Source organism: Parasteatoda tepidariorum, chromosome 2 (genome assembly GCF_982258835.1).
Source record: "Parasteatoda tepidariorum strain Cologne lab strain chromosome 2, Ptep-v5.0, whole genome shotgun sequence".
In the NCBI taxonomy this organism is placed as follows: domain Eukaryota; kingdom Metazoa; phylum Arthropoda; class Arachnida; order Araneae; family Theridiidae; genus Parasteatoda; species Parasteatoda tepidariorum.
In genome coordinates, this window is record NC_141756.1 from 86039470 (window position 1) to 86060620 (window position 21151).

At 27.5% G+C, this 21151-nt stretch overlaps 1 protein-coding gene across 1 annotated transcript; it reads right to left on the minus strand.

Annotated features, from left to right (window-relative positions):
* Positions 1–2105: 2105 nt before the first annotated feature.
* On the minus strand, positions 2106–21113 carry LOC107451448 (uncharacterized). The gene is made up of 10 exons (XM_087157666.1): positions 20898–21113; positions 17805–17889; positions 16775–16840; positions 16345–16502; positions 14482–14626; positions 14072–14180; positions 13101–13240; positions 9990–10610; positions 8361–8492; positions 2106–2438 (listed from the first exon to the last, which is right to left on the minus strand). Exons 1-10 carry the CDS (start codon positions 20930–20932, stop codon positions 2205–2207), a joined length of 1725 nt encoding a protein of 574 aa, XP_087013792.1. The 5' UTR covers positions 20933–21113; the 3' UTR covers positions 2106–2204.
* Between the last annotated feature and the right edge of the window lie 38 nt (positions 21114–21151).

Here is a 21151-nt window from a genome sequence, read left to right on the forward strand (position 1 = left end):
TTTAGATTTGTGGCTTAATGTAAGGACAACCTTTATTAAAGTTAAAAGGTTGTTTCATTCGTCATAAAATAGGACAGAAAAATCAAAAATACTTTTTGTAATGCCTTAACAAAATTAAATATCTATTTATATTTTTGAATTCAGCTGTTCTTTCATTAAACCCTTTGTTAAACCGTAACTATAGCTGGGTAAAATTTATTTTACAAAAAAAAAGGAAAAACAACACTTTTAAATACCTTTTAAGAATAAATTGTATTAAATTACATTATTATACATCTATCATTATAATGATTAGTAAATGTATTTTATAAATTAATTTTTTAGACTAAACAACATAGCATATATCTCTGCATTTAAGTCAAATTTTCAAATGTAGAAAATCAAGGGGTTGACTTATACAGCGGTAATTAAAATCAGATATTCGTTGACCGTGAAATATTGATGCATTTAATAACATCTTCTTTACTTATGAAGGTTTTTTTTAGAAACAATTACGATGAAAAATTCAAATTACGTTGATAAGAAAAAGAAAATATAATTTATTCAAGAATATTTCCAAAATATATCACACTGAAAACTTTTAAAGCATACCATAAAGCTAAAAATTTTAACAGCAGAAATTCAAAAGAATCGTCTTTACCCCCATTTGAAGAATTTAAAATTCCACACTTTTTAAAAGTTTCACAATAACTTTATTTGAGGGTAAATGTTATATTGAGGGAGTAAAATATGAACTATTTTTAACTTGAGAAAATTGTATTGACTTCATTTTTTTTATGTTTTTTAATGTTAACCATTTTCGTATTTAGTTTTATCAGTGGTAGACTTAAAACACCCGGCATACCAAAAATATGAAGTTCACTTACATACCGGTATAAGTAAATATTACCAAAAAAATTTTTTTACATTCTAGTGTACTTAGAATTCATTTAAGTTTACATTTTTACAGTCAACAACTATTCTTTATTAAAGAAATTTCAATGTTATATATATATAAAAAAAATGGGAAGGTAAAGTTTTATAGATAACATAAAAACATGACAGGGTCAGGTTAACAAAGATTCTTCTGTATTTGACGGTTAGAATGTTGAAAGCTAGTATCTGCAATGGATCACTTCATTGAGATGTTAATGCATTATCCCCTAAGCGACTAAATGAAGAAAAAAAAATTTATGTCAGCAGGCGCAAAAAATTGGAAGGTTAAGTTTATATAAATTTTAGCATCCCTATATACACAACAGCCTTTTCATAAAATCTTACATGAACAATTTATGTTACGCTTCTAATTGTACTATTGGGTGGAAAAACTGTGTGCAGTATGTCTGTAGTTATGTCTATAGTGTAGTAACTGTTAATGTTTTTCTCTCTTAGTTTAGGAAAAGGAAGTATTTTATTGATCTAACTTTTTGACATTAGCAATACATATAAGGTTTGACAGAAGGTGCTAAAATTTATGTTAACAATTTAATTTTACGAATATATTAAATGTATTTCATAAACAAAATATGCAACATTTTTATATCATAACGTAATCTATAAATATTGGTGATATTAATCAAAGAGACAATAGAGAAACATTTAATTTATGGTATCACACCTGTTTCAATGTCTAAAGTCCATTCAGCAGTTTAACTTTTAAAAAAGGATAAAGAGATACTGAAACACCTTAAGATGTGTTAGTGTAGATTATGTTAAAAAAAAATGGCAATTTTCCTTTGTGGAATATAAATATTTTCTTCAATGATTAATAATTTTTTTTAATTTTTTATCTGTACATTTAGTACCAAACACTCCTCATATGTGTATAGTTCTTGACAAATGAATGCAGAAACCATTATTTTTTATATTTTTTAAAAAATATTACAGTATTATTTAAGTTTAAATATAAAATTAATAATTTTATATTTAAGTTTAAATTAATTTTATATTTACACTAAATATAAAATCAATTGTAAGGAGAAAATTGAACAATGATTGCTTGAAGTAATTTTAATAGGTAAGATCTGAAGAAAAAAAAATTAAAATATTTTTCCAATTTAGTTTGCAATTTCTTTCAAAAGATTATAATGTTGAATATATTTACAATATAAAAAAACAACTAAAAATAATTTTCACAATGCTTAAAAGTATTTTTAATGAGTTCTTTTAGGGTATCAAATAATTGTTGATTTCTAATAGTACAAAATTATATAACAATTTTTAATCTAAGATGGATGACGTTGTTGTGGGGGTTGATACAATTTTACTGATGGCCTGAAGTCATGTCGTTGTTGTTGTTGTCTTTGGTCGTCATGTCGTTGTTGTCTGTGGCCATCATGACGTCTTTGACCTTGACCAGATCTGTGTCGATTATCTTGATAATCAGAAGAGGATCGAAAATCTTGATCTCTTTCTCGGCCATTCCAGTGACTTGGTTGAAAGGAAATAGGTCCAACATTCTGAAATAAATAGATTAATTTTTTAAAAGATGGTCAGCGGAAGTTAATTACTCATTTCTTTTTTATACACTTTGTACATAAGTTAATTAATTGTTACTCTCTTATAACTTTCGTAGAATTTCAGATTTTTCACTTTTTGCCAATCCCATTCCTCAAGTTTAGGAAATAGGGTGCCCTTTTAATTAATGGAATATTTTATTGGCTATTTATGATTAAGTCATACAATTTGGATGTTAATTATACAAAAATATTAAGTCAGTTCTGTAACAAAGTCAGTCAAATGAAATGTTAAAACCAGTATATGTAAAAAAAATGAAAAAAAATTTGATATGTTTAAATGCTAAAAAGCATAACAGAAGAAGCTTGCAAGTAAGTTTTTTCTAATAGAATTATTTTAAATATTGAGAAAAGATATTTCTATTCAATCAAAAGTTTACAACTTAAAAATTTGAGCAATTCAGAACCGACATGACGGGCTCTTTGATTTAGAACTCACCTACAGCATTAAATTTGGAGGGAAAATAATAATAAATGTATAAGTAAGATAAAAAAAATATGCACATTATCATTTGAAAGATACAAAGAATTAACAGTGAAACCAGAACAGTCACTACATTGTCACATTATATGTAGAAGGAAAAAAAATATTAATGCTCTGCAGTATAAACATGATAATTTTGAAAAATTGATGACTTTTTTTTTAAGCCTATAATTTTTTTTTTATCCTTTTTGAATTAACGAAATACTGTAATTCCTAGTTTGTTAATTATTAAATTTGTAACAAATAATCCTAGTAATTTTATTATTTATATTCAGCAGGTCAAAAGTACCCACTGTTTTTGCTATGTAACTTATTAAAAGTAAATTTTTCTTAAAATTTTTTATAACATTAGATATTATTAAACTTTAATTTAATACCTTTAGGATAAAAAATATGCTAAATATTAAGTAACTCTTAAGATTAAATGATATATTAGATTATTTTTGAAAAAAATTAACAGAGATTTTAGGATGAAAAAACAGGTTTTTCAGTTAATTAATCACTTTGAAACTTTATTACTAAAAAACTGCAGACTCAAATAAAACTTTGTTTCGTAATTAGACAGTTGCAGACTCAATTTGTAATAGGACAGTTACACCATAGGAAGAGATGACAAGGAAATTTTATTGTAATGTTTACAAATATACATGTATAAAAATAAAAAAATTGTGTACTGGCGATAGATCAGCAACAGATGTGTTAATAATATCTAATAGTGTAATTTATTCCAGATAATAGGGTTAGTATGGGAATAATAATAGTGTAATAGGGTTAGTATGGGCTAGAAAAAGAACTTGAAAAGAAAAATACAAAGATGCAAAAATATCATTGCAATTCCCATATATTTATTTAAATATTATATTTCTATTTCATATGCATCCATTTGACAAAAAATTTCTGTTCATTAAATAAGATACAATAATAATCATAAAGAAACGGGGTGCGTAGCGTTTTTAAAAAGTGCTTAAAGGTGCTTATTTTTGATTCATGTTTTTCAAAAGCCCTTAAAGGTGCTTTTTTTATTCAATGTTAGTAAAAAGTGTTTAATTTTCTATCTTTTAAAAAGAGATTTTTTCGTTGCTGTATCGATTGTTGTTCTAAATTACAAAAAATGCATTATTTTCAGAATTTTCTCTGCACTATTTATCATAGACTAGTTATATCATCATGATTATGTCAAGTTTTTGAAAATGTTATTGAATTTTATTGATTTCATGTTTATAAATTAAGTACCTTAAACGATAGAAAAAATAATTTTTATTACTGCACAGATCCTAATTATGATTTTTTTTGGAAGGTGAATAAAAATATTTTTCGAGTACTTGAAAGATGCTTATTTTTTGCAGGGTTCATTCTAGACTAAAAAAAGGGCAGGGTGCTAAAATTGAAAAGGGCACTATACTTTTAAAAAAAAGGGCAGCAAGTTTAAAAAAGGACATTGTATTTTATAAAAAGGGCAAATATCTTACCCTTCTTTGCATAGTTAAAATGAATAATTATATATAAGTTTACTTTTATCACTAATCATAATTATAATTATCAAATGTATAACTACAATTTTCCAAGGAAAAAAGGCTACAGTTTGAATTGAAAAATTTAAAAAAAAATTCAAACGAGGTTTTTTTCCTTTATCTCAATATTTCTTAGTTCACTAAAAATATATTTAAAATTTTACACATACCTTTGAAAGACCTGGGGAAACAACTGAAATTTTTCAGATATGTTTTTCTTTCTCGAGTTGATGATTAGAATAACTATTTTCAGATAAAATATGAATATTAATCTTGAAAATAAACTTATTATGTATCTGGCTCTCCCTTATAAAAAAATAAAATAAACTGCGTTTTTAAGCTTAACTGTTGAAAACGAAGTTCTGAAGTATATACATAAAAAACAATATTTACAAAAAAAATTGCAAAATAAAATTCATACTTCCAGCCATTTTAAATAAAAAATACTGGAAGTTTTATACTTGAATTCAGTCGCAGCAATAATATCAAACTTACACGTTAATGGCAAATGTAGTAATATTTCTTTTAACATTAGTGTTCTAGTTTTTTTTTTATCAATAAACCTAATAAAATATTTGTTGAAAATTAAAGTCGTTCAATTATTAGAATTCATTTGAAAATAAAAAAAACTAATACTTTTAAAAAAAGAAAAAATGCCATTTTTATCAAATCATGCAATACAAAAATTCATTTTAAAGATAAATTCTAATTAAAAAAAAACTTCAATGCTCGCAGAATGAAAGTAAGAAAAAAATTTGTGTTGAATTAAGTAATATAAATTCAAATTAAATATTTTAATTGAAGAAAACTTATAAGTTTTCAACAAAAACCTAAAATAAAAACAAAACTTATAGTTCAAAGTAAAATTCATTACTTATTTGGTAATGTACTTTATTATTTCATTTTATTAATTCATAGATTTTTTTTTTTAATCGAAAATGATTACTTAAGCAACAAACAGTGAGCAGTTTAAAAATGCACGTTTTCCACCACTTATGAATTTCTCAGGTTGCTATCATATTGCATTTAAATTAAGGATTTAATGAGCATTTGGCACTTTAGTCAAAAATTCAGTTGGTTAAATGAGCAGTCAAATATTCCTCAGAATATTTCTTTAAAAATATATTTTTCTGAGTTTTTTTTTTCTTCTTTTGAATTTGTATAGATATGATAAAAAATGTAAAATTGTATTTTGACTATATTATAGTATTGTTTATTATAAGAAATAGTTTTAACATAAATTTCAAAAATTTTAAAATCTATTTTTTTGCACATGGCTTGCAAATTTATCTTCTAGAAGACTAAGGGAAAAAAGAAAGTTGGAAAACAAGATTACTTTATTCTGAACCACAAGTTTTTGAATTACTGCTTTTTTTTTTTTTTAAATTTTTTTTTTTTAATCAGACAAATCTATTTCCTTATTTTTTCGATACTTCTAATTCTGAGAATTGAGAACGTTTTTTTTTTTCATTTTTGCTTTTTTTCTATTCTGTTTCAGAGCATTTCTGTTGACTTAGTTCTTTTTTCTTGACTTTTTCTGCTGCTTTTATTATAACGCAGCATTTTAACAGAACGTCTCATACTATTAATTTATTATCACTCTTTCCCTGTACTGTTATATAAATAACTGGAAATATAGAAAACTGATTTTCAGTGTTAAAAGTTTGTTTTAGGAACCAAGAACAATTTGTTTTTTCTGTTTTTCTTTTTCATTAACTTTTCTTTTTATAGGCATTTTTATTATGACACAGCATTTTTTTCAATGAACGTTATTAATAAACTTTTCTTTAAAAAAAAAATGAAGAAAAAAATTCCTTTTTGCGTGTTGTAATAACATCGCAGTTACAAAATCACGTGGAAAAGTATGGCAATTCAAAAAAAAAAAAAATTTATAATAATTACTTAAATTTATGCTGAACTCAGCAAGAATAAAGTTTGTCGAATGTGAGATTTAAAATTCGCATGTCGTAATGAAATTATAGGAATTTTTTATAGTACGTGGGAATGCATAGCAATAACTACCGAAAAAAAAATAGCTTAAAAGAAGAAAGAAAAGCAAAAAAAAGAAGGATAAAATATAGATCATAGCCGAAATTGCAATAAGCGCAAAAATAAAGACCAAATTTCTATAATAACGAGAAAAAAATAATTTAAGTAACAGTATAGAAGTGTCATATTTAAATATATGGAAAATACAACATAGAGTTATCGATCAGCTTGGCAATTGTGATAGTGTCGAATCAAACACCTCATTTGAAAAATATCGTCAAACAAACGAGTTACTATTAAATAAAGAAAACCATTTCTTAATTTATCAATTTATTTAGTTCTATTTAAAATGGGCGGCCAAATTAAAGCTGCATTGTGATCATTCAGAAAAAGAAGAAAAAAAAAATTTGCGAATAACACATGTTGTATCTTCAAATAAATTTCCTTTTTTAATATTTTTGAGGTACAAGCATACAGCTATAAATAAATTTAATACTTTTAAATAAAGGAAAGTTACGTATTTAAATTTACCGATATAATTACATCACTCGTAATGTCTGTTCAGTTATGAGTAAAAAATTTAGAAAAAATTCTAAATGTATGAAAGGGGGAAAAAAACGATTAAATGAATTAAATATGCTTCATCTACAAATAAATTGTGTGCTTGATTCAACTTTTATGAGGAGCAGTTATACCTTTGCACACACTAGTAATAACATAAATAAACAAATTAATAAAAAGATCAACTGCTAGGATAAATTCTAATGAAAACGAGAAAGTTAGAGGTTTTATAGCGCTAAACAATATTTTAAAAGACTAAAAAAAAAAAAAAAAAAAGAACGGATATGTTTATACTCCTGGCAGCGTGCCAACGAAGAATGAGAAAAATATTTTAAAAAAAAAAAAAACGGAATAAAAATTATCGTTTGCTAATATCTTAAAATAACTTGTAATGTAACATAACTTGAAACCTATTATTGTAAGAATTGTATTGCGTCATTGTAAAAAAAAAGTTTATTTTAAAATTAGAATTTTTTTTCCTTTTTTTTTTTTGAATAAAAAAGCTTTTTTATTTCGTAGTTAATTGTCTAAGTCCCTTCACTTTTGAAATCAAAAGTAAAAATTTCTTTCTTCCTTCAAAAGAATAAAGCTGGACAGAGGGGTCCAGAAGCTACATGAGAATGTATCTTTTATCTATATGACCTAGTCTGACCCCTAAAATTGTCAACAGGCCTTGTGAACAAGATTTCTTCCCTTAAAAAATTCTTTCCAGGAAAACTCTTGCCTGGCCTACTGACCGTCATCATAGCAGTATGGTTTCTTAAAATAAGCAATACGTCCATTTCTAAGAAAAAGAAATTTTTCTAAAGAGAGAAAATAGGAACCCACACAGCTGCAGGAGGGGTTGCATTCCCCGAGGAACTTCTTGGAAGATCTCTTATTTAAACTACTAACTTCAAGCGGAAATAGTAAAGAGGGGGGGGGGGAGCTTTTCGGAATCTCATTTACCCATAGCTTTTGAGCTAGAGGGAAGACAAGTTGATTTCAAGAAAAGTATTACTAAGCGCGGGGGGGGGGGGGGGAGACAGGACAAAAAAATCCTTTCTTACAGGAAAGTGGTATCTTTTTGGAGGGGACACAACAGGGCGCATTTAATTATATCAGGGCAGGATAAAAGGAGTAAAGGGAAATAGGGCGGATATTTTATATCAAAAGGGCATACGGGGCGGGCCGCCCCGTAAACCCCGCTTAGAATGAACCCTGTTTTTTGATTGAAAAACTGACTATGCACACTGAGAAAGTTACTCTTGAACATTAACAAAAATTATTGTTCTTTTCACTCTTGTTTTCTGAATTGGAGTAAATAAATAAATGACTTACCCACATATTGGACTGAACTTGCATTTCCTGAACATCATCCACTACTACTTCTTCATAATTTCCATAGTCAGTAAAGAAAACAACACACGTTTTGCCCTCGGGTCCAACACCAGTTACTTTAGCAGGATAAAACTTAAAAGAAAAATTTAATAGTTCAGTAAAAGAGTGTAGAAACAAAACATTATCGTAAAAGTATTAATACAGATAAGGTTTAAAAAGTGACATAATAGTGATACCAAAAGCTAGTACAGGGATAATCTAATTGATAATAGATGGTTACACTTATCAAAAATATTATTTTTTTTTTTTTAATAATTATTTAAATTATTCAGAGGAGCAATTAAGAGCCTTTTTAGTGATAAAAAGGACAAAATTTACGTGCAGACAAGATGTTTGGATGTCTACTGGAATTATGTGATGGAAATATTTTAAAGTATGTAAAGAATGAAACTGGAAACAACACTAAGGTACAGTTAGCTGTTAAAATGTCAACTTTGGAAAAATATTAGCTAATTACTATGCTGCTAAAGATCCTCATTCAATAAAGTATTTTCTGAAGAATAAAAAAATAAATTCTGCAATGATTTTTATCCCTACTTTCTCTTACAAGGTGGCCACAGAACAGGAAAAAGCAGGAACTTTTAGCAATTTCGAAATGAACTAAAATACCAAAAAAGTCAGGGAAAATGAATAAGTTTAAGGTCTTCAGCAATTTCGCCAGCGCATCAAATATGTCAAAAAGCATTGGGGGGAAAGTTATGACTTGTCCTTTAGGAAGCATTGATTTGAGCATGAATCATTGATCTTAGATTCTGTTCATGATAAGCCTTAAATTGAATTTTTTCAGTGAAATACATTAACTATTAATTAATTGCTGCAATAGCATTATTATTATAATTACTCTAAATAAGCAAATTTTTATAAATATTTATGTTTATGGATCAAAATTGTCATAAGAAACATTAGACAATGAGAGAAAAGTTTTTAAAAGAATGATGATTTGCTAAGCTATAAATAGACTTAACATGCTTCGGCTTATTGCAATTAACTTTTAATAAGGCTAATTGCAATAAACTTTTAATAAGGCTGCTTAAAATAAGTCTTCACTCCTCAAAGATTATTGCAACAGCTTGAAATAAAATAGTCTGCTTTTGTAATGAATAGTACAATATTTACCAATTAATATGAGGCATGTGAGATCACTGCAATAGGCCTAAAAATTGTCAGGTTGCTTAGAAAATACTGGAAATTTTATGGTACACAGAAAAATGACAGTAGCATTTTGCAAGGAGCCAGATTATTCAATAAGTCGTCATAGATGTAAACATTTGAAGAGCTTGGTAAAAAATAACGTTAAAGGATATTTCAGTGTGATTTTATAAAAATGTTAACTGGTCTCTAAACATGAAACTGTTTACAATGTGCCTTTTTCCACCAAAAACACTTTATTTAATGACTCAGCAGACTAATTTGATGTTTTATAACAATAACTGACTTAAAAAAAAAAAGAATTGTAAAATTTAGTGTATTAAAAATATCACATACGATTTATTTCCCACTAAGCTCTTCATTCATTACGCTATTATGTATTATCATTTAGGCAACTCATTAAAAGAAATGAATTCCTACCTTATGATCTTCCCAATATTTAGCCAGAACTTCTGCACCAGGTATAATAAAAGGTTTGTTAGGTATTGTAACAGTTCCCTCGTTGGAATGGTCATAACCATGCAATTTAATACTAGAAATTCTTTGTGATAGATCCTCCACATTGCTGTGATCATTTCCATAAGGTCTATCTGAAGAAGTTCTTGAATTTTCATAGAAGTTTGAACCTTTTGAAAATTTCTTTGAAGAATTGGCACTGTCATTTCCACGATAGGTATTGCTGTTAAATGTTCTTTGTTGTTGATGGGTATTCTGATTTCTAGGATTTTGAAAATCGTTTTGAAACTTATTTCGCTGATCCATTCTTTTGTCTTTAGAATAAAACTGTCCTTGGGTAGAGTTTTCTGATGGAACTTGAGTTCGAGGTGCGTCCTGGTGTGCCCAATTTTTACCATTTCTGTTGTTGTGGTTATTGCCACCATTATTATTTCTGGGATATTTGTAATCATTTTGGTTTCTGGGTGGTTGCCGATTGTCGTATTCGTTAAAATTACGATAGGGTTTGGCATGATTGGCGGTATCACTAGAGTTACCAGATAAATTGTGAGGGAAATTAGATTCAGGTTTGGTGTTGCTTTGTTTCTGTAAGATAAAAATATTGAATTAATTATGAAAAAAAAATTTAAGTAATTTAGTAACAGAAAAATTTAATGTGAATAAAATTAGCATGATGCTATACATCAAAATGCATTCCTTAAAGCATGTGATGTTTATTTTTAATGATACATAATGATTTATATTCACAAAATTTACAAGTCTTACATTGCAATTTACGAATAATACACTAACAGTTACATTATGAATAAATAGGAAATCACGATATAGATTAAAATATATTCCAATAAAACTAAAAACAACCTCTTAAAAGAAACTTCCGTTGCCAGCAAATTGAAATTCTACAACAGAGTTACAAAAAAAAGTTCAGGTTTCAAAGCAATAAATTAGATAATAAATTGAAAGCAATAAAATTATTACAAAAACAATACAATTTGGAAACTAAATATATGTACGATCACAGGAAAATTATTGAAAGAGTTTTGCCTTTATTAACACAATAACTTTATTTTTTTTTAAAAATGTTAATTAAAAAAAGGAAGGGAAACTAGGGAACAACTTACATTGCTGTTTAAAAATGTTCAATGAGTTTGAGAATTATAAGATTTGATCCATTATCTTAAGAACAACTGGATAGATGCTGATGGAATTCTATATGATCATAGTTTGATAATAAAAATAAAATAACTATTCAACAGCTTTCAAATGGAAAGAACAGCAAGTTCTTGGTTCTCTCCATGTGAAATCATGAATCGGAGACCCACTATCTGCAAGCAATGGCCATTACTATGGCAAGAGAGCTTTTATGGCATAAGAAAGCATCATGTTGAACAGTTTTATACTCTTCTGGGATTTCGAAAGAGACAGTGTGACAAGCGAGAGGTATGGTATATGAATGGGGTCAGGGTTCACTATATTCGCTTTTCCCTAATGCAATTTTTCCCAAACTTATGAATTTTGTGTACCCTTTCTAAATTTTTTATAACGCTGCGTGCCACTAATAAAAAATGAATGTCTTTTTTTTAAAAATATGTTTATTTAAAATGGAGAATAAAGTTAAAAATCACAACTGGCTGTTGACACCACAAGTATTAACTGTTAACTCTGCAAAAAATAGCCAATAGAAAAATACTTAACCGGAAATTTTCATGGCTAGCTTTGTTTTTAAATAAAATTTTCGTTTGTTGCAAGATATTTCGCAAATAACGCTAAACTCCCCGGCTAAACTGTTCACATACCTGTGGGGGTGCACATACCACACTTTGGGAAACACTGCTCTAATGTAAAGTTGGCCTTGATTTCATTTTAATGTAATAGCAATGTGCATTTACATGGAACTCATCTGTTCAACAATGTTCTGGAAAGTGAAAACATTTGCGGGATGGATTGAACAGCTTTTAGATGTAAAGTTTTTATATCTGTAAGAAGTTTCCGTGTCCTGAATTGAGGAACTGTTTTGTACTTAGTATCTCCGATAAATGTTATTTATGGTCATTCCTATATTATATAACTCTTGAATGATTATTTTATTTGTAATTATATCAACCATTGTTTATAATGAATTTCATTAAAATATGTCCAGTGGCTTTGAAAATAATCAAGCAAATATGAAAATTTATTTTGAAAGTCAATATATTTTACTATCACCATGCACATAAAATAAAGCTTTTATGCTGCTAAAGCCAACACATATTTTAATAAAATTTACATATATTTAGTTGATAGTACCTTTTACAAAAATTATAGTAAAAATCTATAGTTTCAAAAATCATATACAATTTATGGAGAAAAAAAATAAAAATGTATTTAATGTTTCAGTCTTATTTTTTTAAGCAAAAACAAATAAGTATATTGTACAGTTAGGTAAAAAAAAAAACTTTTTTTAATTTTTGGTTACAATTGAAAAAAGAAAGATATAAATAAATGTTCTTGGAAATCTATGATACAATGAAATTAAGTAAGAAAATTTTGATAAAATGTTAAGTAATAAGTTTTTTTTTATTTACCATTTAAAAATAACAAATCACATGCAAATGTTTAATTAAGATTTAAATTTGTGCAGCATAAAAGTTAATGACAAGGTAACTTCATGATTTTATATCATTCATTTCTTAATATTTTTTGTAATTAAAAACTTTCTCGTATGCTGAATAGCTTTTATTCATTATATAAAGCAAGAAACAAAATTGAGTTTTTAATAGATTTCCCCAATTCTGTTTATAAGAAATTTACATACACACAACTCTTATCAAATAAGAAAATTATCTTTAAGAAGCTGTAAAGAGCTATCTCAAATTATAATAAACGTACTCTAAATATGCGTTAAAATGAAATAAATTTAGTTATATTGCTTTTAGGAAAGTTACAGGAATATTAATTTATTTGATCATGGTTTCAAATCTAATTTAAGATGATTATTATTTTTTTACATTTGTTATTTTTACTCAAGGAAGGAACAAATCTAGATTTAATTAAACCACTCCAAACATCCTAGATAAATTTATGCTTAAAACTTACATCTTTTCCACCTCCAAATACTTTAGGTTTTCCTTCTTTTACTCTGGCAACCTCTGCAATGTTTGCTAATCTCTGTTGTTTGAAAGCTTCATCCTCCTCTTTTGTCTCTTTAGTTTCAGTCTCTAGAGCACGAAAATTTTCTGAAAATAATAAAAACCTTCTCTATAAATGATGAAAAATGAATAAAGCTACAGTACATTTTTAATTTATTTATTATATTATTATATCTGGTATATTTAAAATATCTTAATTTAAAAGGAAATAATGAAAAATCATAAGATAATTGGCATTACTTAATGTAACATAAAATAACAAACAGGGTATAATGTAATCACCAATATTAACATAAATTCTTAGAATTTTTGACAAAAATAAATACTTGTGAAATGCAACAATATAGTTTTCAAGTAAGGTAAAAAAAAAAAAAGAAAACTTTTTCAAAACCTGTTTGATTGCCAGGGAAAATTTTGAGAAGACAAATTAGATATACCTTCAAGTTTAATGTGGGAAAACAGATTGTGTTTTTGATCTCATCTTTCTAAATGATAAGTAATTAGATTTTGATAACATTTTTAATTTTTCTTTGCTTTTATATTAATTTCCATTTTAAAAGTGACTACTTTTCGAGCTTTACTTTCGATAAGGATTCTAAAAATATATATATAAAGATTTATAAGCTATTTTGTATATTGCACGACATAACATGCTTTCTCATCATTTAAACCCCTAATAAATATTTCCTTAACAACTAAATTATTAAGACAAATTATCCCATGGAATTCTCCATTATCCATGGAACTCCCATATTCTTTATGGAATAATATGATAATATATGTGAGAATTCTAGTTAGTAATGGTAGGAAGTAAAGGAAAAATATTTTAATGGGAAAAACAAATAGTATCAAATGCTTTAAAAATAACTTAAAATAAAAGCCATAATTCTTTTTAATGAATTTATTAAATACACATACTTCCTTTCATTGGTTGTTTAGTAGCAGTAATAGGTTTCCCAAATGGAATCCATGGAGGAGGACCGTTACCATCTAAATTTCCTTTAGTACGCACATGTGATGCCAATTGCTAAAAGTAAATTGTTTATAACATAAAATTTAAGTCACAAAAAAAATTAAATATAAATCACAGATGATGAACTAGGATTTAAGAAACATAATGAATGAACTAGGATTTAAGAAACATACAAAATAAAGATGCATACAAATTATTCTTTACACAAAATTCTTACCCTAGTTACATAATTACTAAATCACAGTTGTTCTCCATCAAATATTGTATTATCACAGACATTATAATCAAAGAATATTATCTGCTACAAAAATTTTACTTTATACAGAATAATAGTTTAATTCAAAAACATACTTACTCGACATAGTTCCCATTTTTCAACCATTGGTGCAACATGACCATCTAGTAAATTGAACTGGTTTTCACTCAATAGCAAAAAATTGTTTTGCATCGCAATTTTGCCTGGCTTTAAAAATATTTTGGTGCCAGGTGGAGTATCCATGCTATAATATAATAAATTGAGAAAAACCTTAAAAATTAAAAGAATAATATAGCTCCACTGCTATTAAAAACAAAAGAATTTAAGCCAAAAAAAACAGTAAGCAACAATGCAAAATAAAATACTAAAACTATGATTTATACTTATATTGCTATTTATGGTTAAGTAAATTCAAATAAGATTAGTACTTAGGCTCAACAGCTGGACATTAGCCCAATAGTGGGATATAAGAATATTTGATCCCTAGTGGACTAATGTTTTATTGTGGCTATTGTCATATTTCTCAAGAATTTTCAGATAAAATTGGATTCAACTGCAATTGCCAAAGCACCTAAGTCCCATAGTCCATTTCTAGCACTTACAATAAATTTAAAACATATAGGCTTTTTAGAAGTTGGCTACAAATTTCCCCTTTTCTGTAATGCATTTTTTTTTTCTAGTTTTCTACATTTCATTAGTTGTTAATGACTAAAACTTGGCCCATTTGCTTTTGATACAGATTTTAGTCTGGTAACCAACTAATGGAAAAGTAGAAATTTTTTAACTAGCACACTACTAAAGCAAACTTGCTTGCCAAACAGAGTTATTCTTTAATTGACATGGAAAAATGCAGACTTTTATTTCTTGCATGAAAGTAAATCAGTTGCATCTGAAACTGAGTTTTGGATGGATAAGGCCAAGTAAAGAATTTCTGAAATAGCCTGTTATAGACCAGGAGGTTAAGGCTCAACAATTTCATGGCCTACAGTATGATTGTGGCAATGTGTTCAACATTGTGCACAGGCTGTCACTGGTTCCCAGATCCATCAATCCAAAGCTGGATGGGTTTCACGCCCCGTGGCAGAATCACGACGACATTGTCGCAGAGCGTTACAGAGCTCTTGCAGAAATATTTTCTTTCCAAAAGTAAATATTTTTAGTTTTCTTTCCTACAGAAATTTACATGTAAAATTTGAATCATGCATTTAGATAATCACTTTTTGATGCGCTTAATTTACGCAGATAGTATCGAAAATTGATGTAATGTTTGATTGAATTTCCGGCAGTTATTAATATTGATTTTCACGTGGATTTTAAATATCCTGATATATTAAAAAAAAAAAAATATGGAAAATTCGAAGGGCGCATTTGAGTAAATGGCAAAATTTTAAAGACAATGATTCTACTGATTGCTATTGATGTTTCTCCGAAGTTTTTAAATCCGATATTTAATACGATATTAATTACAACAACCTAATCTCGAAACGAAACACGAATTTGAGTAACCCCTTTTTGTGCAGTCCGATTCACGTGATTACTACTATGGACTTTCTGATTTTTAATTATTTTTTATTGTGATAATTATTTACAAACTGTGAAGAAAGAAATAATTAATGCATCCCCCCCCCGAAACAAAATGCGAGAATATCACCCATAATATATAGAATAAAAAATCATTACAGTTTAATTAAAAAAATATTATATTTAATTATTTTTGTAAACACAGCGCTTTTGTTATTTTAAATTAGTGACATATATGTTTGTTATTATTAAGAGTATCTTGCAGAAAGATATTAGTGCTAGAGATTTTTGTTGCAGATATCTCAAAAAAGTTCTGCCACAGGGACTTCACGCTGCCACTATCAAGCTCCAGTCCTCCACAAGGTAAATCCAGTGCCTTAACCATTGAGCCAATGCAACTCTTTGAGTGGATGGTTATGGGATATAGTAACTTATACTTACGTAATAGACTTCCATGGTCCCCATTGCAGGCAATTCACATATACATTTCCATCTGTTAATAATAGTCTCAAAATGGGTGGAGCTCCAGAACCATACTCGTATTTAGGAGCAGAGGCATTTTTAATTTTTTGTATTTGAACTACACCAGAGCCAGATATCTAGAAAGAAAGAAACAACTTGTGTCGTTAATTATTCAGATGAAAAGTGGGAAGTTGATAAAAGTACTAATGAAAAGTTTCATAAAACCATTTTCTAAATAGACACATAAGAATTATAATGAAGATTTTTTAATAACATACATATAAAACTTTTTATACCATTTGTTTAAACAAGTGAGACCAGTTGGTAAATGAAAATGAAGCAGTACAGTTAAAAGCAAGAGCTAAAATAAAAAGTGAAACAATATAATTAAAAAAACATTTATGCTTACAGAATCAAGCTTTCCACGATTCGATTCATCAGGGAAAAACTTTCCTCCTATTTCCCGCAGATCAATCTATAATTATAAAAAAGTTTAAAAAAAAAAACGCATAAAAGTAGCAAGTACTCAATAGTAAATACTTTAATAAATATAATTCTTATTGTTCAAAGTATTTTAAGAGAGCAATAAAATGACACATGTCCATGAAAAGCAAATATTCAGAAGTAATCTTTGCCCAGAAAATTTAAATTATTCTCACATCTACAGAAAAAGCAATTTCAATTTCACAAAACACTAGTCAAAAATGATAGCTGGTTTAGAAGTTTCCTCTCTAGTAACATTGGGAAACTTTTTGATATTTCAAAGGAAAGATAACTGAAAACCAAGGGAAAAGAATGGTTTATGTCCATTTTTCACAAAAAATGCCAAATGAATTGTCATCTGTTGCACTTTGAGGATTACTCAATTTTGACAGGATTACTAAATCGGTTCATCCGGAGAGTTATTACACAGTGCAGGTGGGCTGCAAAACCCTTTTTTTTCAACATGCAAAATAATTTTTTTTTCTCAGAATCAGCTTTAAATTGACATAAACCATATGTTCATCGAGATCTTCAACTGTTAACCAAGAAACACTCTCTTTATTTCTACTTAGCTATCACGATTTAGAAGCTAGACCACACTCGTCCAGTCCACCTTAAGTTCAACATCGTATTCATTATGGTTATTTAACTATAGGCTCATTCACTGGACTTTTTGAATGCAACTTGTATGCAATAGATCCTCTATCTTTGTTGAAACATCTTTATTTATTTCAGGTTGTACAAACAAAAACAAATACGAGTCAACACTCTATTTACTTCTAATTGAAATTCAACCAATTTGAACTTTATTATGTGAAAATCATTAAATCAAAGAAGCAAGTTTTGTTTATTTAACTACATCTATAATACGGATATTACTATAGCCCAGGGTATAATTATTTAATATGTTTTAGATATCTAGATGTCTAATTTTTTTTAAAAAATAATTTACTCACGTCAAGAGCTTTGCGAATGATCCCATTCACATCTACATGATTCAAACCTTCTTTACATATTTCAAGACCTTTATTAGAGAGATACCTGAAAAATTAAATTAAACAAATAAAGAAAAAATAAAGATCACAAGTGTTTTGAAAGCAATTTTTATAACTATTCATAAATAAAATAAAAAAAATTTATTTAGATATATCGTGTTACATGAGAGGGAAACCTCATACAGTTAGTCTAACGGCAAGGGAACTCGTAAACCATGATCTGTGTATAACTAAGGATATTTTACATCATCACAGTGATCGGTGCAAGCCAGATGTGGAATTTATATCGTTGACGGGATTCAAACCCAGTTCAGAACATTGGAAGGCAAATGCTTTATTCCCAGAGTCATTGCTGTTACTACTCAATACAAAAGGTTGTTTAACACTCAAACAAATTTCCTTATTATCATTCTTTATAAATATGTCCTGCAATGCACCAAAAAAAAAAAAAAAAACAGACAGCCCTAAATAACTTTTGATTTAATGATCAGATTTTCACATTCTAGGACACAAACTTAATAGCTTGAATTACGAAATCAGTCATAAAAACATACTTTCTATGAATAATCATACCTTTTAAACGAGGGATTTGGATTTCTGACCCTCAAATTATATAGGGTAGCCGCAATCTGGCAAATATGGTTTTAATAGTTTGGTCAGGAAAGCTCTCACAAGTTTGGACCCCTCCTTAACATAATTTTACTTTTTGAGTATTTCACCATATCTCAAGAACATTTTAAGTGAATTAAAAAAACATTACACACAATTATAAAATTTGTTTATGCGAAGATAATTCTATGCAACAAAAAAAAAAAAAAAAAAAACTTTTAATAATTTATTTTTCATTATTTTATTTAAAAATGGTCCAAAATATTTTGAATTGTAAGGTATACAATTTTGTGCAAAATTTTACAGAATGTAATTTTTAATGGCAAAACACAAATTTTAAACAATTTTGCCATATAAAATTTTACAATAAATTAAACAATTTCTAATTTTTGTATTTTGCCATATAAAATTATATTCTTTAAAATGATGCAAACAATTGCATACCTAACAATTCAAATTTATTTCATCCATTCTTTAATAAAATAATAAAAAACAAATTTACTAACAGTTTCTGCATTGAATTATCTTTAAATAAAAAATTTTATTAATTTTGAGCAAAAATTTTTCAATTCTTTTTAAAAAAAATTTGAGATATGACAAAATACACAAAAGAAGAAAATTAACACCAAGGAGACCAAACTATGGGGACCATATTTCTCAGATTGCGCCTACCCCCTATATTTTGGGGATCAGAAATCTAAAACCGTTGAAAAAAAGATATGTTTATTCAGGTAAAATACGTTTTTCAGTCTGATTTTGTAAATTAAACTATCATCTGCACTAAATTATTAGCTTATTTGAGGTCACCCCTTTAAACCATTAAAGTTGAATCCTAAATCATGAAGATCAAATCATTAGATCTAAATTTATCCAGGTTGGTTCCTATTTTATTTTGCGCACTGTACATAAAGTGACCAACACTAATAACATCACTAGATTATAAAATCAGCTATTTTTTAAAATTAAAATCTGTATGAATGGAATCATTGCAATAATCAATGATATTAAAACTATCCTATTATGAAATAATTTTCTCAACTTCAAATTGAAATTAAGTAAAAATATATGTTTTAAAAGTGTTTAAAAATAAAATAAAAAGCTTAACTTTTTCTAGTAAGGTAATTGGAATTTTCTATTTAAGTTTTAATTGATGCCTAGCACATAAGTAACAAATTTTATTTCACCCTTATGGATAAAAAAAAACTTATAAATGTGCATTACTTATGGGAATAGAAGGACGAGAGTTAAAAAAGTAAAAGAATTATGAAGGAGTGTGAAGGAATACGGGGAGATTTCTGTACAGTGATCTGCGGCTGAATAATTGCCAAAGGGCAGTGGCCCACGAGAAAATAAAAAAACATCAGAGAAACAAATCAACCTAAAAGTTATAACTCATAGCCACACCTCCGCAAATATCTACATGCTTTTTTTACAAGAGTTTGTAAGTTTAAAATCCATTTGGCATCTTGGCAATTGTAGTTGGAGCGGCAGATCACAATACGGAAATATCCCTTGGATGTGATATTTGTCCCAAATGATAATTGTTTATGTGTTAAGAAAAAGTATGGAATACCCATCATCATTCAATGCCAATGATCATTAATTACTCAATAAGGCAAATCTATTTTCAATAAATGGCAGGAAGTGTTTGTTATTTTAAAACTAACTTAGCAAATAAATATTGCAAGTGAAAAAAAATTATATTGCATTTTTATTTTAAAATTTTGCTCTAATGAAATAAATACACTAATTTTTAAAAACCCTTCTGGAAATTAAAAAAAAAATTAATTTAAGTTTAATTAAACTATCAAAAGTAGATACAGTAAAAATGAAGCAATTAATTTATCTTTCAATGCATTTGAACTTTTTTTTTTCTTCTGCAAAGTGTGGATGCTTACAGAAGGACTAACTCGAAAGGTATAACTCGTAGCCACCCTCAAGCAAACATCTACAAATTTTTTTTTAAAAAAATTTGCAAGTTTAAAATCTATTTGGCACCTTGGCGATTGTAGTTGGCGTGACAAATCAAGATACAGAAATATTCCCTGTAAACGTTGACAGAACGAACAGGATTTTAATAGACGGCGGGAACTGAACATTAATGATAAGAGAATAGACAAAAAAAATAAATTCTCTAGATCATTCTAAAATCCAAAATCTACTAACATAAATACTATTCACCAGGGAATTTTAAAATTTCCCCTTAATCAGCCTCCGATAACCTGAACAACAATTGCTTTAAAATGTTTACAATATTTAATGAATTTATACTTAATATGATTTTGAAATTAATAGACTATTTTTAACGTGAATTGATAGTGTATTTAGAGTTAATAAATATCCTAATTTAAGAAAACTAGCCAGTAAATTAGGGGAACGCAAAAATTGCAATGAATTAAAAAAAATCGAAACACTTATTTTATTCTAATATTAAAATAATATTACCATCCTTTTGCTGTTAATTCTGTTAATAAATCCATTAAGTTCAAATGAATTATTATCAAAATAAAAATAGTCAGCTGTAATATTTAGCAGCAAGTACTACAGTAGCAGACAGCTACACAAATAAAATAAAAACAGTCACAGTTAGAGTTACAGCTGCAGCTCAAAAAGTTATGTTTAGGTGATTATAAAATAAACAAGTGATTAAAGAAGTCAATTAAATATTTATCAGAAGTTTTATATCCTCAATAAAGTTC

Bases quoted from the DNA above. Each gene is read 5' to 3' on its own strand.
- LOC107451448 (XM_087157666.1), bottom strand. From the start codon at position 20,932: ATGGATTTATTAACAGAATTAACAGCAAAAGGATG. The intron at 13,241-14,071 runs GTATGTGTATTT...TATTATTTTCAG, and splicing joins TAAACAACCAATGAAAGGAA to AAAATTTTCGTGCTCTAGAG. The intron at 10,611-13,100 runs GTAAGTTTTAAG...TTTATCTTACAG, and splicing joins TATTTGGAGGTGGAAAAGAT to AAACAAAGCAACACCAAACC.